We start from the raw sequence: 26,543 nt of genomic DNA, 5'->3' as shown, positions 1-26,543 counted from the left end.
TTACATTAATTCAAAATTAAGGATCATTTTTTGGCTTCAATATCTCGTGGAAAAGAAGTTTTCCCCTAGCGTAAGATATTACGCAGTACTCGTTCCCTCTTCTAGAGAGAACCGAGGTTACGTTAGTAACCGAGTACGTTTTACGTGATATAATAAGTGTTTGTTAGATTTAATCTGCGCAATTTACTGCAATGCTTTTTTCCTCTTAGTTGGTCAGAACAAAAGTGGATGTTAGTTACTTGTTCAAATGACATTTTCCAGTGAAAATTATTATGTTGGTCATACTTCCAAAAAGAAGTTTATTACTAGAAGGAATTACTAATTATTTTAAGCTAATATTATTATATAAGCTATTATTTTACATTTTTTGGTGAAGTTTTTAATAGTAAATCCCATAGAAGTATGTAGTAACACTTGAGTCATTACTAGTCAGTTACCATGATTCTTACAGTAGTTACAAATGAAAAGCCAATCCTAAAGTGTTGAATCTTCTCATCCTTCACAAGATATTTGCACACACATATATGAACTAGGAGACATATATAAAAACATATTTTTGTTGCTAGGTAGGTTAAATAATAAAATCACTGTATATGGTATTTGGATGGCTGAAACTCAATATGTTTCAGTCGTAAACGCGACTGTAGTGATTCAATGCAAGTCCAGAGGAATGCCGGGAAACTGCATTTAAAAATCCATTTCTTTAAAATTATTCAGTTGATAAAAAGTTCTCTGGAGAGAGCATAGGCTAATTATTTCCCAAATCATAAGACTGCAATGCTATTACATATTGATAAACCTTGTGTATTAGTTTACAGTAGCATGTTATTAATGTTAATGTAGTGCTAGTCATTTGTCCTGCATTAGTTATTGATTAGTTTTGGATGAATTATTAAACTTTTTCAGTAGTTCTCTGGGAAGCATTTAAAAAATAGTAGTTATCGATTAGTTAATAGTGAACTACCACTTTGAACTACTGTACCACTGTGTGCTATTACTTACTAATTTGTTAATCAGAATTTCTTGTTAGTTAATAGTAGTTACTATATTGTTAATATTGTATTACTCATTTGGTCCTGTGTAGTTATTCATTAACGAAGAAACCGTATTCTAAAGTGTTACCCATTCTTTTAAATAGACTTGAAAATTATGTTGGCATTAGTGGAATTGAATTAGCATGGTTTAAATCATACTTATCTGACCATTAGCAGTTTGTAGCAGTAAATGAAGTTGCTTATCGATCAAAAGTTCAGTATGGCGTACCACAAGGCTCAATACTAGGACCGTAGCTGTTTACTCTGTACATGCTACCTTTAGGAGATATCATTAGGAAGCATGGCATTCGTTTTCACTGTTATGCTGATGATACTCAGCTCTATATCTCTTCACGCCCTGACGAAACTTAAACTTAAACTGATGAACAAAATTAACGGAATGCATAGCTGATATAAAAAACTGGATGACTAGTAATTTCCTACTACTTAATTCTGAAAAAACAGAGATTCTAATTATTGGACAAAAATGTCCTTACGTAATAACCTAGAATACTATCTAACACTTAATGGCTGCTCTGTCAAGTCTTTGCAGTCGGTTAGGAACCTGGTTGTGCTCTTTGATACCAATCTTTCATTTGAAAGTCACGTGAATAGTATCTGTAAAACCGCATTTTTCCATCTTAAAAAAAAAATCTAAATTACGTCATATGCTCTCAATGACAAATGCAGAACAATTGAAGAGTTCAGATGCAAAAGCCTCTAAATGCCATCTGAAATTTTCTTCTAAAATGATCATTTTTATCAAGCTCGTATATTTAAATGAAGTAATTTCACTTAAATGACAATTAATGGGTAATTTTTCTTGCCATTTAAGTGAAATTATTGAACTTAAATATACGAGCTTGACAAAAATGATCATTTTAGAAGAAAATTTCAGATGGCATTTAGAGGCTTTTGCATCTGAACTCTTCAATTAGTTAATGCGTTCATGACATCAAGGCTAGATTTTTGTAATGCTATTATACAACCCCAAATCAGAAAAAAGTTTTGTAAAATCTGTGATTTGTTCATTCTATTTAACCTTTCGTTAGCTGACAAAAGTACAAAGAAACGTTTTCCAATGTTTTCACTGACCAACATAATTGTATTTTGTAAATATGAACACATTTTGATTTTGATGGCTGCAACACACCCCAACAAAGTTGGGACAGAGACCAAAACAAAGTGAAAAGATTATCCAAATTAGTTATCCAACTATTTTGAAACACTCCACAATGAGCAGGTGAATTGGTAATAGTTGAAGGTATCATGTTTGGGTGTAAGTGCTTCTCAGTCTTTTTAAGCAAAGATGGGTCATGGCTCATCACTTTGTGCCAAATTTCTTGAGAGAATTGTCAAACAATTAAAAAATCACATTTCTCAATGCAAGATTGCAAAGCATTTATGCCTTTCATCATCTTCCATACATAATAATGTCACAAGATTCAGGGAATCCAGAGAAATCTCAGTCTGTGTTGGGTAAGGCAGTAAACCTCTGTTGAATGTGCGTGACCTTTGAGCTCTCAGATGGCATTGCACAAGATACCATCATGCTACTCTGTCAAATACAGCCACATGTGCTCAGTAGTAATTTGGAAAACCATTTTCACTAAACACAGTCTGACACTGCATCAAGAAATGCCACTTGAATCTCTGTTACGCAAGGAGAAAGCTTTACATCAGTTCTATGTGGAGATGCCAGCGAGTTCTCTGGGCCTGAGCTCATCTCAGATGGTCTAGAAGAAAGTGGAAATGTCTGCTGTGGTCAGATGAATCCATGTTTCAGCTTGTTTTTGGGAGAAAATGGAATCGAGTTCTCAGTCCCAAAGACAAAAGGGACCAACCAGAATTTTACCAGCGACAGGTGCAAAAGCAAACATCTGTCCTGGTATTGAGGTGCATCATTGCAAACGGTATGGGTAACTTGCATTATTGTGAAGGTATCATTGACATGGAGGCATATATTTGAATTGTACAGAGACATAAACTGCCATCACGATGACATCTTTCCTCGGAAGCAAGACAATGCCAGGCCTCATTCTGCACGTGCTACAACTGAGGGGCTTCTAGACACTCTGCACCATAGAAGGGATGTGCCTGCCTGTTTACTGCAGTCCAGATATGTCTCTTATGGAAAATGTATGACCCATCATGAAAAGGAGAATCAGGCCATGATGACCACAGACTGTTGAGCGGCTGTCTTGTATCAGACAAGATTGGGCAAATATTCCACTAGCAAAACTCCAACAATTAGTATCCTCAACTCCCAAATGATTAAAACGTGTAATTAAAAGGAAAGGTGATGTGACACAGTGGTAAACATGTCTCTGTCCCAACTTTTTTGGGCTGTGTTGCAGCCATCAAAATATTTATTTTTTTCATATTTACAAAATACAATTATGTTGGTCAGTGAAAACATTGGAAAACTTTTCTTTGTACTTTTGACAGTTAAAAAAAGGTTAAAAAGAATGAACAAATAACAGATTCTTTTTTTTTTTTGCATTTTACAAAATGTCCCAACTTTTTCTGATTTGGGGTTGTAGGTGGTTGCCCTGCACACCTAATAAACAAACTACAGCTGGTCCAAAACGCAGCAGCTCGAGTTCTTACCAGAACCAGGAAGTATGACCATATTAGCCCGGATCTGTCAACACTCCATTGGCTCCCTATTAAACATTGTGTAATTTTTAAAATATTGCCGATTACTTACAAAGCACTACATGGTTTATCTCCCCAGTACCAGCGTGGGAATTATACCGCGGCCACGCGGCCATGGCCGCCGTTTCCCTACACTTTGGCCTTCATGCCCCGTGAAAAAAAAATCATTGTACGGCCACAGTGGCCTGTGTGCCCTGGCCCTGTCCAAGTTCCATGTATAAAGCGCCAGTGCGGCATAGTGGGCTTGTGGGCTTGCTTTGAATTACAGCGAGCCACCCAAGTAGTCTCTGAACTTCAATTAGTTCGTGGATTCGCGCAGGTGCAGTGTCATAATCACGTCGATGATCTCACGCCTCAAAACAGACGCTCCCATTCATAAAAAACTCCTGTGCTGTCGTCATGGCAGCGATACACAAAACAACGTCACTCACGGCTTTTAGCTCAAAAGTGTGCAGATTTGGAGAAATATTGATATATTCTCAGTTTACATCAGACTTCTATTGACAGGAATAATATTTTATTGAATTTATAGCCAAATGCATAAATGTAATCATAATGAGCGCTGTATACTGATGTGCTGTGTTTTCAATTCATACCAGCAGCCTGAGGGCGCTCTACTGAACATTAGTCCATATTTGAAACACATGAAGAAGAGCGTTCGACAATGCAGGAAATCCCAAATCCCCGACCACAAACAGAGCTAAAAGATCTCTGTAACATGCAGATTATGTCGTTTTGAAGACAATAAACATTTTTGCAATGATATTTGACTTACGAGCCATGTCAGGCATTTTCATATAAATATATATAATGTTATGCTAATCGATAGACTTTATCATCGTTGCATTATACATAAAATATTATATTTTCTGTCTGATTTTTTTTTAATCTGAAGCCAAATCAGATCACAGAAGGTTATTTAGAACACTCGACTTGAGTTATAAAGTAAGTTTGGAGCACAAACATGGTTTTAATCTCATAAATTGTCGTGTATTGATGGTGTGCTAAGCTAATAAATAAAGTCATATGACATGATCTTGAAAAAACATTTACCTAAATACAGAGTTTTAGACATATCATCTTCAGATTTTAAGTATAACATGGTCAGACATGTGGCTTTAGCTGCAGTGCATTTCTAGATTGATACAATGCCAACTTCCATTTTATTTTCATGAAGATGTTTCATCAAAAAAAAATTCTCATAACTTTAATTAAAAAAAAAAAAAATCTATTTATAACTATTTTTTTTTCATTATGACAATAATTCATTCTACATTTACAATAAACTACCAGGTGTCAGCTTTCAAATCAGATCATACTTGTGCATTTAGTACAAAGGGTTCATGAACTGTATCTGTTTCAGTTTGGGGATGCCATTTCTGGGGATTTTTCAAAAGTGGGATTCTTAACAGGTTGTAGTTGGAAACAGAGGCCTCTTCCAATACATTCAAGGGTTGCTGAATTTGACAAGCCCTGATCTCAAGCTGAATTTTCTTATTTGTACAATCGTATAGGCCTCCATAGACAATACATTGCAGACCACATGTGCATTCCCCGATGCAATTGTGTTTTTGCAAATTGCACAATTTGATTTCCCTGAATCCATTGCAGTAAGGCCAGTCAGGCTCACCATGATGCACAGGGAATCAGAGAGGAGGAGACACAGGAACAGGGAAACGGAGAGGAGGAACAGGGAAACAGAGAGGAGGAGACGCAGGAACAGGGAAACGGAGAGGAGGAACAGGGAAACAGAGAGGAGGAGACACAAGAACAGGCAAACGGAGAGGAGGAGACACAAGAACAGGGAGATGTTATGGTTAAGAATAGGATGTTATGGTATCAATCTGAATGGGAAAACCATCGAATTGTCCTCAATGGCCTTTGTGCCCTGTCATATGGCCTTGTTGCCTCTAAAAAAAAAGAAAAGGTGGAGGCCAAATGGCCTTGCCCCTAAAATTACATAATTCCCACCCTGCCCAGTACTTGAGCGAGCTCTTAACACATTATAGTCCTTCACGTCTATTGTGATCTCAAAATTCCGGCCAGTTGATAATACCTAGAATATCAAAATCGACTGCTTGCTGAGATCCTTTTCCTATTTAGCACCTACACTTTGAAACAGTCTTCCTAACATTAACCGGGAAGCAGACTCACTCTGTCAGTTTAAATCTACTTTAAAAACACACCTCTTCAACCTGGAATACACATAGAACACTATTCCTATTATTCAAATCAGCTAAATGATTATTAGGCTGCATGAATTAGGTCAGCCGGAACTGGGAACACTTCCTATAACACCATGTACTCGCTACATCTTAAAAAGAATGGCATCTACGGTAATTTTAGTCTTTCTGTTTATTCCGAGGTTTACTGTAATCAGCCGGATCCGGGCCATATCCAGATCAGATGGTGGACCTGCGCCCAGACACGACCACAACGCATCCCTGAAGTGTCAGCAGAGCTTGTGTCAACTAGACTCTCCCCTGTGAAGGCCTCATCGACATGACAGCCATCGGCACTGATCCTCAAGAAACTCTTTCCTGTACGCGCGTAATGACTGTGATCTTCAACCGGATGAACTGCATAATATAATTTTCTGATCCAATCTGACTTTTGACCTGTAATGCTGCCTGAATCATAATCATACATTGTTTGTTCATTGGCCAGAGGAGAACTGGCCCCCCGATTGAGCCTGGTTTCTCCCAAAGTTTTTTTCTCCCTTCTGTCACTGATGGAGTTTTGGTTCCTTGCCACTGTTGCCTTTTTCGCCTTTCTTCGCCATTTGCTTTTGGCTTGCTTAGGTGGGGACATTTAATTTTATATTTAACAATAATATTACAACATTATTTTCCTGTTATCTCTGTAAAGCTGCTTTGAAACAATCTGCATTTTAAAAGGCGCTATATAAATAAAGGTGACTTTACTTGACTTGACAAGGAACCGTGTTTACTCACATTTGAAAACACCCGCGTCGCTGATCGTTGGGATAGAAAAGTATCCATCGATGGGTGCTTCAGAATCTGGGCTGAAGCAGTATGACATCCGGGAACTTCTCCCCCCTACTCTTTTATGAGTACTGATGTTTCGAACGTACTACTACTTTCACGTACTGTTTTCTCCTACTATATAGGTAAGTAGACATTTTCAAATGCACTATTAGTATACACACGACAGAATCTCGCGAGAATTAGTGAGTTGCCCAGGTAATTCTTGCTTACTCTTTTCTGAATACTGAAATTTCGAACGTACTTCTATTTTCACGTACTGTTTTTCCATACTATATAGCAGGGAATTATGCGATTTCGAACGCAGCAATGGTCCCATACCAACTAAACACATCTCTGCCTCCGCCTGCTTCAGTGGCCACGCCCTCACCTCTCGCTATAGGCTGAGCTGAAAGAGATTGACAGATCTAAGGGAGTAACTCTCAGTGTTTAGATGGAGCCTGAGGGTCTCAATGTTTAGATGGAGCATGAGGGTCTCAATGTTTACACTTTTGAGGTAGATTAACCCATGACAAACTAATAGTAGTGAATGAACAATAAACTGGGTTAAGAGAATGTATTTAACATAAAAAAATGCATACTTCATCTCTAAGAAAGAATAATGACATTAACAGTATCAATATTACAGACTAAAGCCCAAAGTATACTTCGGTGTTTATGCATATACGTGGGTGCTGTAGCCTACGCAGTCACGCACTGTCCAATCAACGTGCTTCTGCATTTCTCTCCAATGCAGTAGGAAATTAAATAAAATGTGGAGGATTTTAACTGTGACAAGATGATTGACAGGTTAGTTTACTCTGACAGGATGCGACAGAGCAATCGTTAATACGCAATTGTATGACGTGTAGTATGCAATATATGTCCCAAGCTTGTGCACTCTTCTGCTACACACTCAAAACAAAAGTAGGCTATCTACTTTTTCTTCACAAAAAGAGTAGGCCCTACTTTTAGGGCGTAGTATAAGTAGCCTAGCCAAATTAAGACGCAGCATCTGTCTCGTTTCTGCTCAGGGTTTTTCCTCTTCTTCTTCAACATTCGGGTTAGGCTATACTCAGTTTAATGGAATGTATGTATTTTATTTCCACAAGACTGCTCTCACATTACTAATGTTACATTATATATCGCCTGAAGAGAACCATTTTTCTTAAGTTTAGCCTAACTTGTTTTATTACTAAAATAACTAATACAATAATTATAATAGCCTAATAAAAATAATTTAAATAAAAAATAAAATAAAAAATTGCAAATTGCAAATTATTTAAAACAATAATAAAAAAAAACAGACTGGGGATTAGGAATAATGTCATAAGTATATTTATACAATATTTTACAAACGGAACACACCGTAGGCTATTTGCAGTATTGTTAGAAAACGTCAGGAACGTTCACTATGTCGTCGATCTACATTCCATTGGAAGGCTCTCAGTTTACTTTCACTTTAACTCGTGAAACAACTGCGTCGTCATTGAAACAAGAGCAGAACACTTTTATGAATCAGAATCCATTTGTCTGAGGGGAAAAGTGGTGAAAATGAGTTTTCTTTATAAATTGGTGGCGGTGATCTTGATTTTCCTCGACAATGGTAAGACCTTCATTTGTTTTCTTGTGTTACAACAGTGATGTCTGTGACCGACAGAATTCGGTGTAACCTGTTAACGATTTATAAATAAATAAACTAACGCAGTTGAAAGGCAAGGCAGATCAGTAGGCTACATTGGTGTGAAAATGGGGCTCTTGTAAATAACCATGTCAACACGTAAACATTTATATAGTTAGCCTACATCACTGCATAATCTATTCCAATGTAGAAGTAGGCTAGCCTACTTGATTTTTAATGCACTTAAGTAGCCTATTAAAAGTAAAATGTAGGTCTGATCATGGATCTTTGTTGAGTAATTTTATAATTAATTTTGTACTTTTATATACTTCTACAATATTTTCATATTATATATTCCTTCTGCTCAAAATGAGAGGGGGAATTGCTGGGTCTAACATAATTATGAATTATTATGAATTGAGAAGTAGCCAGCACTAGTCAGTAAGGAAAATTATAATAGTGGATGTGTATGCTGTAACACGTGTGTGCAGGCAGACAGACGAAGAAACAGGCAGAAGTGTTCACACACACATGCAAACGAGGCAAACTCAAAGGGAACACACAGGAGTGGCAGAAATCTAAACAAATGTGTGACAAATGAAAACAAAGTCCTGAAATTAACTGAACATGACCGATGCAGATAGCCTACAATACATAATAGCCTATGTAATATGTGTTGACAAACAATAAAAACAGATTTCACAGGGCTAAATGCATAACATTTTAAAATTAACACTATGCAAACATACAGTACTAGTTTTATATCATTTGAAACTGCTGCGGCAGCAAGTAAAAAAATGAAAGCAATAAAATGCGTTAATTTAATTTTGTTGTTGTTGTTTTTTTACCTAAAATCTACACCGTTGAGATGGTGTTATGGACATGCCCACATTCAAGTATTACAACTCACCCTTTTACAGCAGATTCACAAACAACTGAGAGTTGTGGCCTTAAGATGAGTTCCCTTTCAAGGCTACGGAACTCGACATTACGGATGTCGTATATGGGAACTCCTCTCATCCTTCACTTCCGCTGAAATCTTATAGGCTAACGCCAGCAGAGCTGGCCAATTGACGCAAATATGCAAATACTGAACTTCGTAGCAGTGAAAAGCAAGTGCAGCGTCAATTCCGTCTCTTCACGCTCAAATCGTGTGCTAGAAAGCTGATACTACACTACAACTTGGATTATTTCGCCGTCGTTGAAGTTGCGCCGAGATACTTGCACTGTCTCCTGCATCCGATGGCAACTAACTGCAACTTGTGCTCGGGCCACATCTTGCCCCCCGACACGCACCTGTTCTGCGTCGCGTGTATGGGGCTGGCCCATGCCGAGTCAGCCCTCAGGGACGGAGGGTCCTGCGACCACTGCGCGGACATGTCTCTTCGAGCTCTCAAAGCCAGGAGGGAAGAGGCTCGCACAGCAGCGGGGATCGGGCCTACCGCCGCCACTGAGCCGCTGGTAGCCCCCCCCAACCGCGGAGTCGAGGTTCGTCCCCCGGTGAGCTTTCCCGACCCCACCTTTCAGCCCCCTCGCGAGGTCGCTGACTTCGTTTCCTTCGGGGCGAGTGAGGAAGACGACTCCATGTCTCTGTCTGCCTCCGAGAATGACTGGGGTGCGGAGCAGGCCACATCGCGGACGGCCGCGGAGCAAAAGACCCCGGCGGACCTGCAGGACGAGCTCTTCCGTATCCTCTCGAAGGCCGTCGAGGAACTGGACCTGTCGTGGAAGGCTCCCGACGAACCTTCAAAGAGCAAACTGGATACGTGGTTCCTCCAATCGAGCCGCCGTCAGGCCGCTTCGAAAAGAGGAACACCGTTTTTTCCTGACGTGCATGAGCACGTGGTGAAGTCGTGGGTGGCCCCGCAATCGGCGCGCACCCTCACTTCCACCCAAGCCATGTTTGCCCCCGTGGACGAGGCGGGGGACCACGGCTACCTCCGCATCCCCCCCGTCGAGGAGACCGTCGCCGCGCACCTCTGCCCGTCGGCTCCCGCCCTGGGCTCGGACCGCAGCCTACCGTCCCGAGCCTGCAGATTTACGGCCCACCAAGCTAACAAGGCCTACGGTGCCGCGGGGAGGCGGTTTCTGCGTTGCATGCCATGGCCGTTCTCCAAGTGCTGCAGGCTAAGCAACTCAAGTCTCTGGATGACGCCGCCTCTATCGACGCTGATGCCATCCGAGATCTCCGTTCGGCCACGGACCTCGCGCTCCTGGCCACGAAGCGTTCGGCCCAAGCAATTGGCCGTTCGATGGGGTTCCTGGTGGTCCTCCACAGACACCTGTGGCTCACCCTGTCGGACGTACAGGAGGCCGATAGGAAGACGCTGCTGAACGCACCGATCTCCCCTGCAGGCCTGTTCGGAGACGCCGTGAGGAAAGTCACTGAGCGTTACTCCGAGACGCAGAAGAAAGCGAAAGCCATGAGCCACGTGATCCCCCGGAGGGCGCCGCCGCCGCCGCCGCCGCCGCAGCCGCAGCCTCGCTCTCGTTCGTCTTCCGCCTCGGGCCGCCAACCTCAGGCGGCGGCTAGAAGACAGGCAGCGCCCCGCCCGGGACCGGATGCCCGTAGAGGCCGTAGCGGCCAGTGGCATGGAGCGGGCAGCAAGAGGACGCAGAGGAGCCCGCGCAGAAAGCCCACCACGTCCCCTGCGAGGCCTAAGCAGTCGTCCTGACCGCTCGGGCAAGAGGAGAAGAGAGCGCCAGGTCGGCCCCGCGTCCAAGCGGCGCGCTCGAATGCACTTGGTCCCTCGGCGTTCTGCGAGCGACGCGTGCAGTTGTTTTGTGAATGTTGTCAATGTTGTTTCTTGTTCAAAAATAAAGCAGATCAGTACTTCACAAACAGAGCTTTTTTCTCCTCTTGCACCACACACTGTGTTACCCGCCCTGCCTTCGAGCAGCGCAGAGTCACGGTCAATAAATATTCCCAGCCCTCACATAGCGGCGATGACCGCAGGTTTAGACCAGCCCACACTCAGTCGTTTTCAGGCAGCGTGGGAAGCTATTCCGGGCATTTCGCCGTGGGTGTTGAATATAATTCGGCGCGGATGCACACTTCAGTTCAAACGCAGACCACCCCGCTTCCGCGGCGTAATTCAGTCATTAACTTTGCCCCAAAACGCTCACGTGCTGAGGCAAGAAGTGTGCAGCTTGCTCGAAAAGAAGGCTATAGAACCGGTTCCCCCGAAAGAGTGGGAGGACGGATTTTACAGCCGCTACTTCGTTGTACCGAAGAAAGGAGGGGGTCTCCGCCCCATTCTGGATCTGAGACCGGTCAACAGAGCGCTTCACAAGCGCGCCTTCAGGATGACTACTCTGAAGCAAATCCTGGCGCAAATTCGCCCCGGGGATTGGTTCGCTTCAGTGGATTTAAAGGACGCTTACTTTCATATCCAGATAGTAAAGCGTCACAGGCGATTCCTGAGGTTTGCGTTCGAAAATTCGGTGTACCAATATGCGGTGCTCCCGTTTGGACTAGCCCTAGCCCCCCGAACGTTTTCGAAATGCGTGGACGCGGCACTTTCACCCCTCAGATCGAGCAGTCTTGAACTATCTGGACGACTGGCTGGTCCTCGCGCAGTCGAGAGAAACGCTGGTCAGCCATGTGGAAGCCCTCCTTCGACACCTGGGGATGCTCGGTTTGAGGGTGAACGTCCAGAAAAGTGTGCTCACACCGAGCCAGACTACAACATTCCTGGAAGTGTGCTTGGATTCAGTGTGAATGAGAGCGCGCCTTTCCCCCGAGCGAGCGGAGACTCTGAGCTCCTCTCTCGGTCTCTTCAAACCTGGCAGACTCGTCCCACTGAAAGAGTTTCAAAGGCTACTGGGACGGATGGCAGCGGCTTCTTCGGTGTGTCACCTGAGGCTGCTGCATATGAGACCGCTGCAACACTGGCTGAAAGCGCGCGTCCGCCCGAGCGAGTGGGTTTCTGGCCACAAGCGCATTATGATCTCCCGCGGATGCGCCCACTCCCTGGCTCCGTGGAGGAATCCAGATCTCTTCAGCTCAGGCGTCCCTATGGGCATAGTGACGCGGACGTGGAGGTCCTGACGGACGCTTCGTCCACCGGGTGGGGAGCCGTCTGCTTGGGAAAGCCCGCCTCGGGTCGGTGGTTAGGGAAGCAGATGGAGTGGCACATAAATCGTTTGGAACTAGACGCGGTCTCTCTAGCTCTAAAAGCCTTCCGGTTTCGGCTGAAGCATCAGCATGTGTTGATTCGGACCGACAACACTTCCGTGGTCTCGTACATAAATCGCCAAGGCGGGGTACATTCCAGAGCCCTTTTCAGGCAGGCGGAATCCCTTCTGCTGTGGGCGGACCGATTTTTCCTCTCGCTGAGAGCGGCTCACATCCCCGGCGTTCTGAATCGCGGGGCAGATATGCTCTCGAGAAGCGGGATTCCCCAAGCGGAGTGGAGGCTTCACCCCGGGACGGTTCAGCTGATATGGAATCGTTTCGGCAGAGCGGAGGTCGACCTCTTTGCGACGAGCGAGAATGCGCATTGTCAGATGTTCTTCTCGCTGTCTCGTTCCCCCCGGGAGGTAAACGCGCTGACCGCGCGATGGCCGAGAGTCCGCCGCTATGCTTTTCCTCCGGTGAAAATTTTGCCCTTGGTGTTGTGCAAAATCAGGGAGGAGAAGGCGGCGGTCACTCTGGTAGCCCCGAACTGGCCGAATCAGCCCTGGTTCGCGGATCTGGTAGAGTTACTGGCAGGACAGCCATGGGAGATTCCGCTCAGGAAGGACCTTCTGTCTCAGGCGAGCGGAACGATCTGGCATCCCAACCCCGGGCTGTGGAACCTCCATGTGTGGCCGCTGCAGGGTCGCTGAGCGGGCAGGACACGCTGCACGCGCGTGTTTTGAATACCATCGCGGAGGCGCGAGCTCCATCCACCAGGTGCCTGTATGCTTTGAAGTGGGGTGTGTTCTCGAAATGGTGTCAGAATGTCGGTATAGACCCAGCGAAATGCTCTGTGTCGGTTATTCTACGCTTCCTTCAGTACAGGATGGACGAAGGGAGCCTACCATCCACTCTGAAGGTATATGTGGCCGCTATTGCCGCGTTTCACCCCCCTGTTGACGGACAGTCTATCGGTAGACATGCGTCGGTGACACGGTTCCTCAAGGGAGCTAGGAGATTATGGCCTGCACGGCCGCCTTCGGTGCCGCCGTGGGATTTAACGTTGGTCTTGGACGCTTTGTCGCGACCGCCTTTCGAGCCCTTAGCTTCGATTGCCATTAAGGAGCTATCGGTTAAGACGGCACTGCTTCTCGCTCTCGCCTCGGCGAAGCGGGTTGGGAATTTACAGGCTTTCTCGGTAAGTGAAGATTGTATTCGCTTTGGACCGGGAAACTGTAATGTAATTCTCAGACCGAGGCCGGGTTACGTTCCTAAGTCGCTCAATACCCCGTTCAGAGCGCAGATTGTTTCTCTGCCTGCCCTGTCCACTGAGCCATCAACCTCTCAGGATTCGGTTGCTCAGAGTGCTATTTGCCCAGTCAGAGCGCTCAGGGAATACATTTCTCGCTCGGCAGCTTTTCGACAATCGGACCAGCTGTTTGTGTGCTTTGGTGGGGTGCAACAAGGGACGGGGGGTCTCTAAACAGAGGCTTGCTCACTGGATTGTGGACGCTATTGTTTTGGCTTATGATTGCCTGGGGCAGGAATGCCCCCTTAACGTCAAGGCCCATTCGACTAGAGCGATTGCCTCCTCGTGGGCTTGGACTAAGGGTATGTCTATTCAGGATTTATGTCTTGCGGCTGGCTGGTCTTCTCAGAACACGTTTGCCAGGTTTTACAAGTTGGATTTGCCCTCTGTAGCGTCTCAAGTGCTTTCGGTGAGTTGATTGCACACACAGCACTGGATAGAGCTGCTCTGCGCTTGCTTATGAGTTGTTCTGTGTGCTATTTGTGTGTTTGTACTGTTGTCACCGCTATGCGTTGACCTTCTCTTACTGTTGTTATTGCCCTGTTTTCGACAGTGCAAACTTCCCCCGTTTATACTGCTTGGGATATGCAAATTCTGGCAGTGTTTGTGAGCTTGTGATTGGTCCCCTTGGGCCAATCAGAGGTTAGAGGTTCGCTATTGGTCAATCTCGGCCTATCAGACGCTTGCATACTGGGGAGGGGCGGTTTTGGTATTGGGTCTGTTGTCAGTGGTTGTTTGCTGCCACAGCGGGATTCTATACAGTTCCCATATACGACATCCGTAATGTCGAGTTCCGTAGCCTTGAAAGGGAACGTCTCCGGTTACTTTCGTAACCTCGGTTCCCTGAAAGGCAAGGAACGAGACATTACGCTCGCCGCCGTGTTCGCTATTGATTTAGCGTTTTTTGTTCGATTCTGAAGGGAATTGACGCTGCACTTGCTTTTTACTGCTACGAAGTTCAGTATTTGCATATTTGCGTCAATTGGCCAGCTCTGCTGGCGTTAGCCTATAAGATTTCAGCGGAAGTGAAGGATGAGAGGAGTTCCCATATACGACATCCGTAATGTCTCGTTCCTTGCCTTTCAGGGAACCGAGGTTACGAAAGTAACCGGAGACGTTTCATTTGCTATGATCAATCTGATGCTTGGCTCATTTTGAGTCTGACTTGTAAATTCAGTTAACTAGATACTGATCATTGAATCAGTTGCTATGTTTCCCACAAACTTGTTTTAATGTGCAATTTTGAAGAATCACATCAAACACTAGTGACGAGAAGGCCACATTTCGGGAAAACATTTGTAATTCGCAAAAATAGTTTTACGCTCACTTAAGCTGGTTTTTGACTTTTGCGAAAAAAAATTACGTAAATAATGGAAGATGGAAGCGCATTTGCCGAATAAATTCTTATGTAGCGAACATTAAACCCATATTTTTTTATTAATTTTTTTAAATGTATGAGTTGCTTTGGAATACTTTGGAATGTAATGAAGTAACTTGAAAAATGTACTTGGTTACTGTCGTTAAAAACATTTTGTTACCGTCCACCACTTATAGTATATATAGGGGAAGATGGGGAAAGATGCCCACCCTTAAGAAGAATGTGCATTTTCTTTTAATCTGTAACATATTTAGATATAAGTTTAGCGTGCAGGATGATGCATCAGCTAATGTGTTATTGGTATACTTTAAGTATACCAATTTAGTATACCAACAGCTTCCGGTTCCGTGATGGCGCCTGTGTTTGGCTTTGCCTCTGCGGCCGGTTGTTCGTCCCGACTTGTTTTGTTTGTTCTCAGCGCTATATTGCTACTAAAATTGTCAACAAATGTCGTGTCTACTGTATGGGTGTACGATCGTCAAACAATGCTGCTGATCCGATCCTCCATGGCGGAATGTGGTGATGGATGCACCTGGGGAAGTACAGGCGAGATTGCAGCCCCGTTCGGACGTCCGACTGCTGTCTGCATGCGGCATGGAGAGGGCCTGATACGTTCTACAAATAGACGGCGGAGAAAGCGAGGAAAAAGGGCAGGGAGGCAGTATCATCTGAAAAAACTCTTCAAGCTGGGGGTCTTGGACTGTGACCCCAGACCTTCATGTCTTCGTTCTGTCTTCCCTGACGTCCCCAGGGCTTTGGTCCCGGTGCACTGAGAAACCCTATCACGGGTTGCGGTGTGTGTTCGGTGCATCTGAGGTCGCTGCCGCGAGCCTCTATCTCTGCTTCAGGTGTTCCTGCACCGCTCAGGATGGGTCTGATAAATGCCCGCTCAATTGCAAACAAGTCTCTTTTTTTCAGCGATTTATTTACTTCCAAAAACATGGATTTCATGTTGCTTACGGAGACTTGGCAACGGGATATGGATTACTATCACTTGAATGAGATCTGTCCTGTGGATTGTAATTTATCAGCACGTCAAGACTCACAGGCCGGGGTGGAGGTCTTGCTGTGGTGTTTAAAAAACGTTTTATCTGCCAGTCAGTGAGCGCTGACACGTACTCTTCTTTTGAACTTCAGATGACGAAGGTTGGTCGTTTAAATGCATTTTATTGTATCCTAGTTTACCGGCCACCTGGGCCAGTGGCTTCTTTTCTTACTGATTTTTCTGATTTCCTATCATCTATTATTAAGCTGAACAGAGTGATTATTGTTGCCGATTTTAATATCCATGTGGATGATGATACTTGTAAAAACACTTCTGAATTTGTAAATATTACTGAATCTTAATTTCACTCAGCATGTCTCTGGTCCTACGCACAGCAAGGGACATACACTCGATCTTGTTCTTTCTCATGGTGTAAACATTAATAAAGTCTGTATCGAAGATGTATTTGTTAGTGATCACAATTGCATCCTATTTGATCTTATTTGTGATGAGGACAGGGCCGTCGCTAGTGGGGTGAAAGGTGGTGACAATTATAGGGGCCCCCGCTGCCCAGGGGGCCCCACAAAATCCAGCAGTTATACTATTTAGGCCCATGTAGTATGAATAATTCTAATATTTATATTAGTTGTATGCCTGAGATTTAAATGAAAACCACAAAAACGTGCAATTTGGGTAATTATATTTTTTCAAATATCTGCTTCTCTTACCTCCATAAAAATGGTTTAGTCCGACCTAAAGTATTTATTAATTATTCAGTCAGAGTCCGTGACAAACATCAGATGGACCCAATAAAATTGTAAGTCCCACCCCAGTTCGTGAACAGAACCAATCAGAGTTGAGGCGGCAGCCTGAAGTTAACGACGAACTTGGTGGAAGAGCAGGAGACTAACTGACTGAAAAATGTCGGGGAAAAGAAAACATAAATCAGGGAACCAGAAATGCCAGGAAAAGACGGAGAGGGAGGCAAGGAGAGTGGTTGTATCCCAGTCGATCAAGACGTTCTTAAAGACCGGTTATATATTGTTATTTCGCTGGGAATTAGAAAACTTCCGTCTACAGTCTGCCGTGTACAGTCATTTTTTATTATCGATGCGCACCGCAATCGACCGAATGATTACGTGGTCTAAATTCCTGTCTTTTTACACTATTGTAACTAGAGTTTTAAAAAAATTACACGAGTCACGACGCATTGCATTATGCATCTGACCTGCCGGCTGATGATATTTAAAACATCGAGAAAACACAAATACAACACACTGCACTTGGATGAATAAATGTATTCACTTTATTTAATAATATTACCAGTTCCATATTATCTTTATTAAAAAATAAGACAATGAATGGTTTTTATTTTTTTAATTAGACTGCATTCTTGTCAATTTCTAAATGTTTACTTTTTGATTTATGAATTATAACAGACTGATGGGGAAAAAAAATATTACTCTTTAAAAATTGGTTTTATTATTATTTAACAATTTCTTGCTTTTTTGTTAGTTTTTATTAGTTGTAATTTTTATATAAACATTTAACTTTTAAAATAAAGGTTTTACAACAACATCACCATCTTCTGTTATGTGGGCCTCCATGTTCATCTATTGTACAGTATATGATATTGGTGGAGGGTGGTGGGGGCCCACATCAATATTTTTTCATGGGGCCCCGAATCCTCTAGCTACGGCCCTGGATGAGGATCCTCTCCCTGCTAAACGAGTGTCTTGCTCACGTTTGATTAACCAGCATACTGTTGACAGATTTTCAGCTGCATTTGACTCAAGCTCGGTCCTTATTTCGAAAGACGTGGACGCGTATACACAGGCTTTTAATGATCACTGCACCCTGCTGTTGGACAAAGTGGCGCCTCTTAAAACTAGAGAAATTTCTGCTGTTAATACATCCCCGTGGATGAATGATGCCATTCGCAGCTTAAAGTGTGTTTGTCGGAGAACTGAGCGCTTATGGAAAGCGACCCAGCTACAAGTACACGGTCTGTATCTTAAAGAGCTTTTAATGGACTTAAACAAAACGATTAAGGCCGCTAGAGCCTCGTATTTTACTAATCTGATATCTGCCTATAAAAGAAGTCCTAAAGCCCTCTTTGAAACTATAAACAACATTGTTTCTCCTGCTACATGTATTGTTCCTGTGTTTTCAAATGTTGACTGCAACCACTTTTTGCTTCATTTTGTGGATAAGGTTAGAGCTGTCAGGGCAGGCATTGTTCCATCAGCAAACCCCCATATAGTTAATCAGCACAGACCTTCAATACTGGACTCCTTCTGCCCCATTAACATGAATGACATCACTAAATTAGTGGGCATGATGAAACCTTCTCAAAGCCCTGTTGATATTTTACCTACATCTTTGCTTTTAAAATCCATACATCATATTGGCCCATGTTTGGTTTCAATTTTAAACTTATCTCTTTAGCTGGGCCAGGTCACTAGCTGTTTTAAGCATGCTGTTGTTCAGCCTATCTTGAAAAAGAACAATCTTGATGCAGCTTCATTCAGAAATTATAGGCCTATTTCTAAATTGCCATTTATTTCTCAAATTCTAGAAAAGGTTGTTGCAAACCAGCTAATAAATGTTTTGGATTCACATGATATCTTTGATAAGTCTCAGTCTAGGTTTCGTAAAAAACCTTCAACTGAGACTGCCCTCCTTAGGGTCTCAAATGATATTTTGATGGCTGCTGATGGTGGTAAATGTTCTGTGCTGGTTCTATTAGATCTCAGTGCAGCGTTTGATACTGTGGATCACTGCACTCTGATTGATAGACTGAAAACAACTGTGGGCATTACTGGATCAGCTCTGGATTGGTTTTCCTCTTATCTTTTAGACCGGAGTTTCTCTGTGTCCATAGGACCCTATATGTCAGACTCTGCTCCTTTGTCCTGTGGTGTCCCCCAAGGTTCTGTGCTCGGCCCCCTGCTGTTCAGTCTGTATATGCTTCCTCTTGGAAAGATTATTGCTAGTTTTGGAGAAATATCTTATCATTGCTATGCTGATGATATTCAATTATATTTATCTTTTAGCCCTGATAGGCTGGACAAACTTTCTTTGTTGCACAATTGCTTAGCCTCCATTAATAAATGGATGGCAGACAATTTTTGGCAACTAAATTCAGACAAAACGGAGGTGCTGATTTTTGCTCCAGACAACATTACCCCAAAGATTAGGGAGGTCATTGGGGCTCTACCATCCTCGGACGGTAATGTTGTGCGAAACTTGGGTGTCATTTTTGATAAATCTATGAGTTTTAGCAGTCATGTTAAATCTGTGGTTTGTTCTTGTTTTTTCCATCTCAGGAAGATCGCACTCTAAGATTAGATCTGTGGTTTCTAAAGAAGAGCTGGAGATGCTTGTTCATGCTTTTATTTCCTCTCGTCTGTATTTTTGCAATGTACTGTACACTTGTTTAAACAAATCCTCCATGGACAAACTGCAAGTTGTACAGAATGCTGCGGCAAGACTTCTGTCAAAGACCAACAGGAGATCACATATTACACCTGTGCTTAAGGCTCTTCAATGGCTTCCAATGAGTTTTAGAGTACAGTTTAAAATTTTAACCATTACTTACAGAGCCTTCCATGGTCAAGCTCACTCTTATATCCAGGATCTATTGCACATACACACTCCTGGTCGCTCTTTGAGGTCTTCAGGCCAAGACCTTTTTACTGTTCCTAGAACACGTCTTAAAACTAGAGGTGATCATGCTTTCTGTGTGGTGGCTCCAAGGCTCTGGAACTCTCTTCCATTAGCCTTGAGAGCCTTGGACTCTGTGGAAACTTTTAGAAAACACCTTAAGACACATCTTTTTAGACAAGCATTTAACTAGCCATAAGGTATTGTTTACTGTGTGTGTTGTGGGTATTGTGGTGTTGTGGTATTTTTTATTTTTTATTTTTGTTTTTACTGTGAAGCACTTTGTGACCCTTTGTCTGTGAAAGGTGCTATATAAATAAAGTTTATTATTATTATTATTATTATTATTATTATTATTATTATTATTATATTATTGTCAATAAATAGAAACATTTGCTAATTTAGTTGTTATAGCACAAAATGTAAAATTGAAGCCATCATACCCTGCTGGAATGATGAAATTTAAATCTCCATGTAATACTGAATAATAACCACATTAATTACAAGAAGTATTAAATAATTATTATTTTTTTTAAATTAACATTAGTAACAACATGCCAATTCAAGGCGCATCTTACCCAGAGGGTCTTATTTGTATCCTTTTACTTACAAATAAAAACTATAAAAACTTGTTCTCCACGAATTTAAAAACACTGATGTGTCCACAAATCCCTCATCACAAATAGACACAAAAACTTTGATATTCAACAATAAAATGTCATAGATCACTATTTAACAGAGACACAAAATTAGATAAATTACCCTCAAAACAGTTTCGACTGACTACATCTCACAAATTTTGATATTCAGATGAAATGACAAAATTAAAATGGCATAACCATTCATCAAAAGTGCTGAGATCTTAATTAAGTCTTAATGAAATTCTGAAGTATTTAAATATAATTAAAATGTAGTATGTAATATTTATCTAAATACTTTTTTATTAGGAGTCAATAAAAATGGTTTTATTATATGAATGCATAATTGTAAAGGGGGAAAAAATTTATGAGGATTTGTGATGTTTAAAAATGGGGCGTATATAAGAATGTGTGAATCAATGATGTTCTTCTGCTGTTTGTTTGCATTATGAATCCAGACATATTTCTCTACTCACAATTTTAATATGATCTGTATTTAACATTTTCTCAGCACTATTGAATATTTTTGTTTGGCTTATGTTAATGGTTTCTGCTTCAGGTGTGTATGGTGTTGGTTCAGATGAAGTGTCAGTGACGGAGGGGGATTCAGTCACTCTAAACACTAATGTTAAAATGAACCAACAAGAAGATATTAAATGGTATTTTAATAACACTCGCATCGCTGAAATCACTGGAGATCTCAGTAAGATCTGTACAGATGAACAACATACCGAGAGATTCAGAGACAGACTGAAGCTGGATCATCAGACTGGATCTCTGACCATCACAAACACCAGAAACACAGACTCTGGAGAATATCAACTACTGATCAACAGCAGCAACGAAAAGATCTTCAATGTTATTGTTCATGGTGAGTCATTCATGAATGTTTAAATGCAGTTTATATATGTTTAAAGCTCATTGTTAATGTATTATTTTTTGTTTTTTACATTGAAATGACCTGTTTTTTATCGTTGTCCGTTGTGGTCTGTGTGATTTGCAGCGTGTTTCTGTATTTGGTTGTGTTGTGAGTATTTGGAGCACACGTGTGTTGTGAAACTGAAGAAGACGTTTTCTTAATTGGCAGGTGTTTTTCTATTTGCATGTGTTTTCTTCAGTTGCAGCGAGTTGAGCTCTCTCGGCCACCGTACATGTGTTCATGTTACGAGTTTCAAAGTGTGTAACTGGAGTAACAAATGATTTTGATTGGGGTTCACTACTCTCAACTCTCCTAGATGAAACCCTGGAAAACAGAATCCCGGAGTCAACAAAAATTTCCGCTTTCTTTGATTCCCCCCTATAATATTGTCTTACACAATAAAAGTTGAAATTCTACTAAACGATGCGCTGGTTATTGTATTATCACATAAGGGTGTATCACACTCACAACAACAAACATGACAAAAACACAAGCCATGTGCTCACACAAAACGAGACATAAACACGCAGCTCATGAGAACTCATAAGCCGCGTGTTCACACAAAACGTGATGACATGAAAGTACGCAGCCAGTGAAAAACACCTGTCGCTTGCTGCACAGCACAAGACAAAACATGGCACTAAAGACAACATAACACAACAACACACGCGGACAGAAGTGAAGTGACAGAACCCTGACAGTTTATAGAAGTATTTCAGTATAAGCAGTTAGTCCAACGCTATCTCACGACCAATTCGTCCAAATTTGACGAGTGATTAAAAGATGGCTAATTCGTACGAATTCGTACGACCTCACTCGTACGAATTTGTACGATTTGTCTAAACCCACTTGATGGGTAGGTTTAGGGGCGGGGTCAGGGGTAGGTCATTCGTACGAATTCATACGAATTGGGCAACTCGTCAAATATGTACGATTTAGCAAAAATCGTACTAATTCGTACGAGTGAGGTCGTACGAATTGTTACGAATTAGCCATCTTTTAATCACTCGTCAAATTCGGACGAATTGGTCGTGAGATCGGGTTGGTTAGTCTTGATTTAAACCAAAATAATTTCCATTGGGAAGCTGTTAGTTTTAACAGTTGCATTTTTAAGAAGAAAGTGCAGTTGAGCTCAGATGGAGATGACAGCATCTTATAATGCAAACTCTCTTCTATTATCTGTTTAAATGAGGATTTGATATAAAATATGTGTCAGGATGTATTTAATACTACATTACCCATAAGGCTTTGGGAGTGTTGTGTAAGACTCAAGCATACGGGGTAGTTGTCAGATGTATACAGCTGCTATTGCACATGCTGTGTTGAAAGAGCCGTTGCTCTCAATAAATCCTAAAAGAACATATACCTGGCATAAGTGTAAATGTGACAATATGTAAAAGCGCAAACCATGCATAAATGTTTCTTTTTAGATCGGAAGTTAAGAAAGCGATTGTTCAATCTCAGTCATGTATACAGTTCTGATTATGTTCATGTTGTGGAGTTTTTGTTTGTTTATTTTTTGTTTTGTTTTTAGCAAAAAAGATCCTCCAGCATCTGTTGGTTTGTGTTTCAGGTGTTTCTGCTGCTGAACGAGATGAAATTAAGAAAAAGTCAGTGAAGGAGGGAGAATCTGTTACTTTAATCTTTTTTGTAAAAAAGAACCCAAATGATTTGATGCTGTGGTATTTTAATGACATTCTCATCGCTGAAATCAATAGAGATCAGAGTATTAATGATACTGAGAGATTCAGAGACAGACTGAAGCTGGATCTTCAGACTGGATCTCTGACCATCACAAACACCATATTCACAGACTCTGGACTCTATAAACAACAGATGATCATCAACAACAACAGCAGCTTCAGCATCACTAGAGTGAAGAGATTCAGTGTTACTGTTACTGGTGAGTGTATAAATCAGTTATTCAATTCAATGCTCAATATCGTGCAGCCCTAGTCTAAAGTAAAACATATTAAGTTCTGGATGGATTATCATTTACAATAATGACTGTTTCTCTGTATCTGTTTCAGATTCAGGAGCTGTATTAGTAATAGTTGTTGCTCTGCTGGTTTCTGCACTTGTATCTGCTGGTGTAACTGCTGTTGGTGTGATTTACTGCTGTCGCAGAAAGAGACATACAGCAGTGCAACAGAATGTAAGAATTACATACAGCTAATTTTAACAAGATATAAGAGATTTACAGTGCATAAAAGAACAGTGGTATGATCACATTTTAATATATAATAATAATTTTAATTATTATTAAATCATCAAAAACAAAATAACTCCCAAATAAACTAAATAACAAATAATACAAAACAAAAAGTTTTCAGAGAGCTAGTGTCTTAATGGTCAGTTCAAGAATTTTAGATGCGATATTGAAATCATAATACAATTTTGTATTACTGTATTACAGAATGTTTGATGCAATTTAAGACAATGGGCCTCATTTATGAAACATGTGTAGACACAGATTTGATCTTAGAGTATGTGTACGCTAAAATCCACGCCGACATTCATATTTATAAAAACGGTCTTTGAAGTGGAAAAGTGCTCAGCGCCACGTCAGGGTCTGAGCAGACGTGTGTACTTTTTCTTCTGCAGAGAGTCAGAGAACTGCAGGTATTTAGAAATCTAAGCAAATCTTGCTGCTCGCCATTCTCAAGTAAAGGTTAATGACATTATTACAAGACAGAGATTCAAAGCCATTCAGCTGTGCACAATTTCAAGATCATTTTTAAATTTCACATCTGGAAGAAAGGCTTATGTTTTTTGTGCATGTGTGCGTTTATTCTCGCCATTGCGTTAGGACTGGTTACACTGTTGTAAACCAAATGGCGGCACCGTGGGCAGTCACATGCAGATTAAGGGGCAGTAATAAATAAGAGCGAAATCTGATCGGCTTGTTTTCTGGGTTGGTAGATGCACAGGGGACCCAATTACAGCACTTAAAACGGAAAAGGTCAGATTTTCATGATGTGTCACCTTTAACCATCTGTGAATCTGTGTTTTCCTACAGGAGGATGATGGCTTGTGATAACTCACCGCGTGACGCGACTGACATTACTTTAAAAAGGAGGATTCCTACAATCAGACTGAGACAGCCAATAAAACAATGTAACATCATTTATAATTTTGATACATTCATTGATAGAGACACTGAAGAGAATTAGGAAATGATAGAGAGAAGATCAGCTGAAACTCTCATCGCTCACAGAGTAATTGTGTCTCGAATCAAGGAATTCAATACTCAGTACTAATACCAGTCAAATTTCAGCTATTACATACCAATTTTAATATGACATCAAAAACGGATTTGATGTAGGTTTATTTTAGTGATTTAAATGATAAATTAAGAGAAACATTAATTTCTGTAAAACACTATTGATATTTGAAATCACCAAGACAAACACGCCCCTACCCAATAGGATTGCACCTCTATCTTAACAGCTCCGCCCCCAATTTCACGAACACAGGCACTTCGACCCATTATGAGTGTATACGCCCCTTATACTGCTGATTTCCTCCAAGTGTATTTTGGTGCTGAATCTGATCCACTTTTCTCAGAAATCGCTTACAGCACCTTTAAATGGTAAATGAGCAACAGTATCAGCGAGTGCTAGATGTTTCTCAGTATTTAAAGGTTTATTAAAGCTGTAAAAGTGATACAGACACGAACAGTGAGTGACAGTATCTTATCATTTCATTATATGACCTATGCACTGAACTGGTTTGACACATCAATCATAATGTCCTGCCTGTTTACATCCTCGCTGATAGAACTGACTGCATTTCCAGAAATACCTCACCAAGACAGGCATTATGACCCGGATTTTACTCCTCGCAGTCTCAGAGGACGTATGTGCTGCACTACTGATAGGTGTTTTTACTGGTATTGTTGCTGTAACTGGAAAAGTCTGGTATCAATATTTTGCTGGTGTTTAGTTTAAACATTAACACTAAACCTCAGTCATCCACCTTGATCAGAAAAAACTGGTTGACCAACTGTGAATAGCATGGCTTTTTATATGTCCAGCATCTACACCAGAACCAAAACCGGCCTTGATTATCTTGGTGCAGCTTATTCATATTCATATATTTATTTTAAAGTTGGTGCATTAGAGTATTTATGAAAATACTTGGTGCGATGTTGTCAGGAGGAATGTTACAGCACAAATTTCACACAAATGTGTGTATAAAACAATGCCATTTTAATAGCAATTAAATCATAGTAGTCTATGTCTTCATACATTTGGTAGATATATCTTTATTTTTGTTGTTAAAATGTGCAAAAATGAGTCACAATGAAATGGTCAAATTCAGATTTTTTTATGAGGTGCTGATTATTATTTCATGTTGTTTGTTGGCATGTGAGTAGGAAGATGAAGAGATATGTTAATTGGTCTATGTTTTTTTATCTTTTCTCATTCGGTTTTGGTCATGAATTATTTTCAGTTGTGTTTGTCAAGCATCTCGTGTCTCTTTCAGTTCTATTGTGTTCGGCTGGGTTTTTATGAGTGTGATTGTTTTTTAAACTCATGACATTATTGTATTTTGCTGATATGTATATTATCACTGTTTGATGGAAATTATTTGGCCAGTGAAGCCTTCAGCAAGCTGACTTTGGTTCTTTCTTTTGCCAATACTCTTGTTCTTTTGTTCCTTTTTTGGATGGTGGATGGTGTCTTTTGTATGGTGCTCATTTTAAATATGTAAATGGACTCAATAGAGACAAATTTATTTTAAGTGTCAAACCAAATGCATGCTAAACTCATCAAGCCTGTACCTCAGATTTAACCATCAAGTAAATGGACACAAATGCTTTAGTTTTCTTACACTAAAGGTTTTTTAGTACACAGTTGTTGTTTTTTTAGTACTAAGAATATATTTATAGACTATTTCTCTTTTTGTTTTCCTTAACTTTACATAAGCCAAGGGGGAAACAGCGCCTTTAAACCCACAATGTTTTTTTCATTTTTTTTTTCATTTCTGAAACAAGGAAATTAACTTGAAAAATCTTTGTGTGTTTATGTGACAAATATTATTAAAAAGATATGATTCACTCATTACAGCTGGAATTTATGTCTCCAAAATATTTTTGCATGTTGTCAGAAATAATCGTGGACTAAGCTAACACAACACATTTAAAATGGCGGGCGACATTGCGGAGAAGTTAAAGGGATCTACCACCATTTGACAAGCCAAGTCAAACCCCCTTTCATGGATACCCT

General features: G+C 41.3%; 2 protein-coding genes and 1 pseudogene across 3 annotated transcripts in view; all 3 read left to right on the top strand.

The window, feature by feature from the left end:
- LOC143736369 (uncharacterized) overlaps nt 1–26,543 on the top strand; it is a 402,538-nt gene that overhangs the window by 146,942 nt on the left and 229,053 nt on the right. The window lies entirely within an intron of this gene.
- Nucleotides 1–26,543, top strand: part of LOC143735331 (ribonuclease-like 3 pseudogene) — a 144,394-nt pseudogene that overhangs the window by 56,852 nt on the left and 60,999 nt on the right. The window lies entirely within an intron of this gene.
- Nucleotides 8,136–26,378, top strand: LOC143735283 (uncharacterized). Its single transcript, XM_077225412.1, has 5 exons — nt 8,136–8,282; nt 20,953–21,264; nt 22,886–23,215; nt 23,343–23,467; nt 24,332–26,378. Exons 1-5 carry the CDS (start codon nt 8,231–8,233, stop codon nt 24,347–24,349), a joined length of 837 nt encoding a protein of 278 aa, XP_077081527.1. The 5' UTR covers nt 8,136–8,230; the 3' UTR covers nt 24,350–26,378.

The sequence above is a fragment of the Siphateles boraxobius genome, unplaced genomic scaffold (assembly GCF_051911475.1).
Source record: "Siphateles boraxobius isolate OS27281-9 unplaced genomic scaffold, OSU_SipBor_1 13, whole genome shotgun sequence".
Classification (NCBI taxonomy): Eukaryota; Metazoa; Chordata; class Actinopteri; order Cypriniformes; family Leuciscidae; genus Siphateles; species Siphateles boraxobius.
The sequence above is the reverse complement of the archived record's forward strand: the minus strand, read 5'-3'. Positions and strand labels throughout refer to the sequence as shown.

Excerpts from the sequence above, each read along its gene's own strand:
- LOC143735283 (XM_077225412.1), top strand. The coding sequence starts at position 8,231 with ATGAGTTTTCTTTATAAATTGGTGGCGGTGATCTTGATTTTCCTCGAC. Across the intron at positions 8,283-20,952 it reads CTTGATTTTCCTCGACAATG|GTGTGTATGGTGTTGGTTCA; the intron begins GTAAGACCTTCA and ends TTTCTGCTTCAG. Across the intron at positions 21,265-22,885 it reads CTTCAATGTTATTGTTCATG|GTGTTTCTGCTGCTGAACGA; the intron begins GTGAGTCATTCA and ends TTTGTGTTTCAG.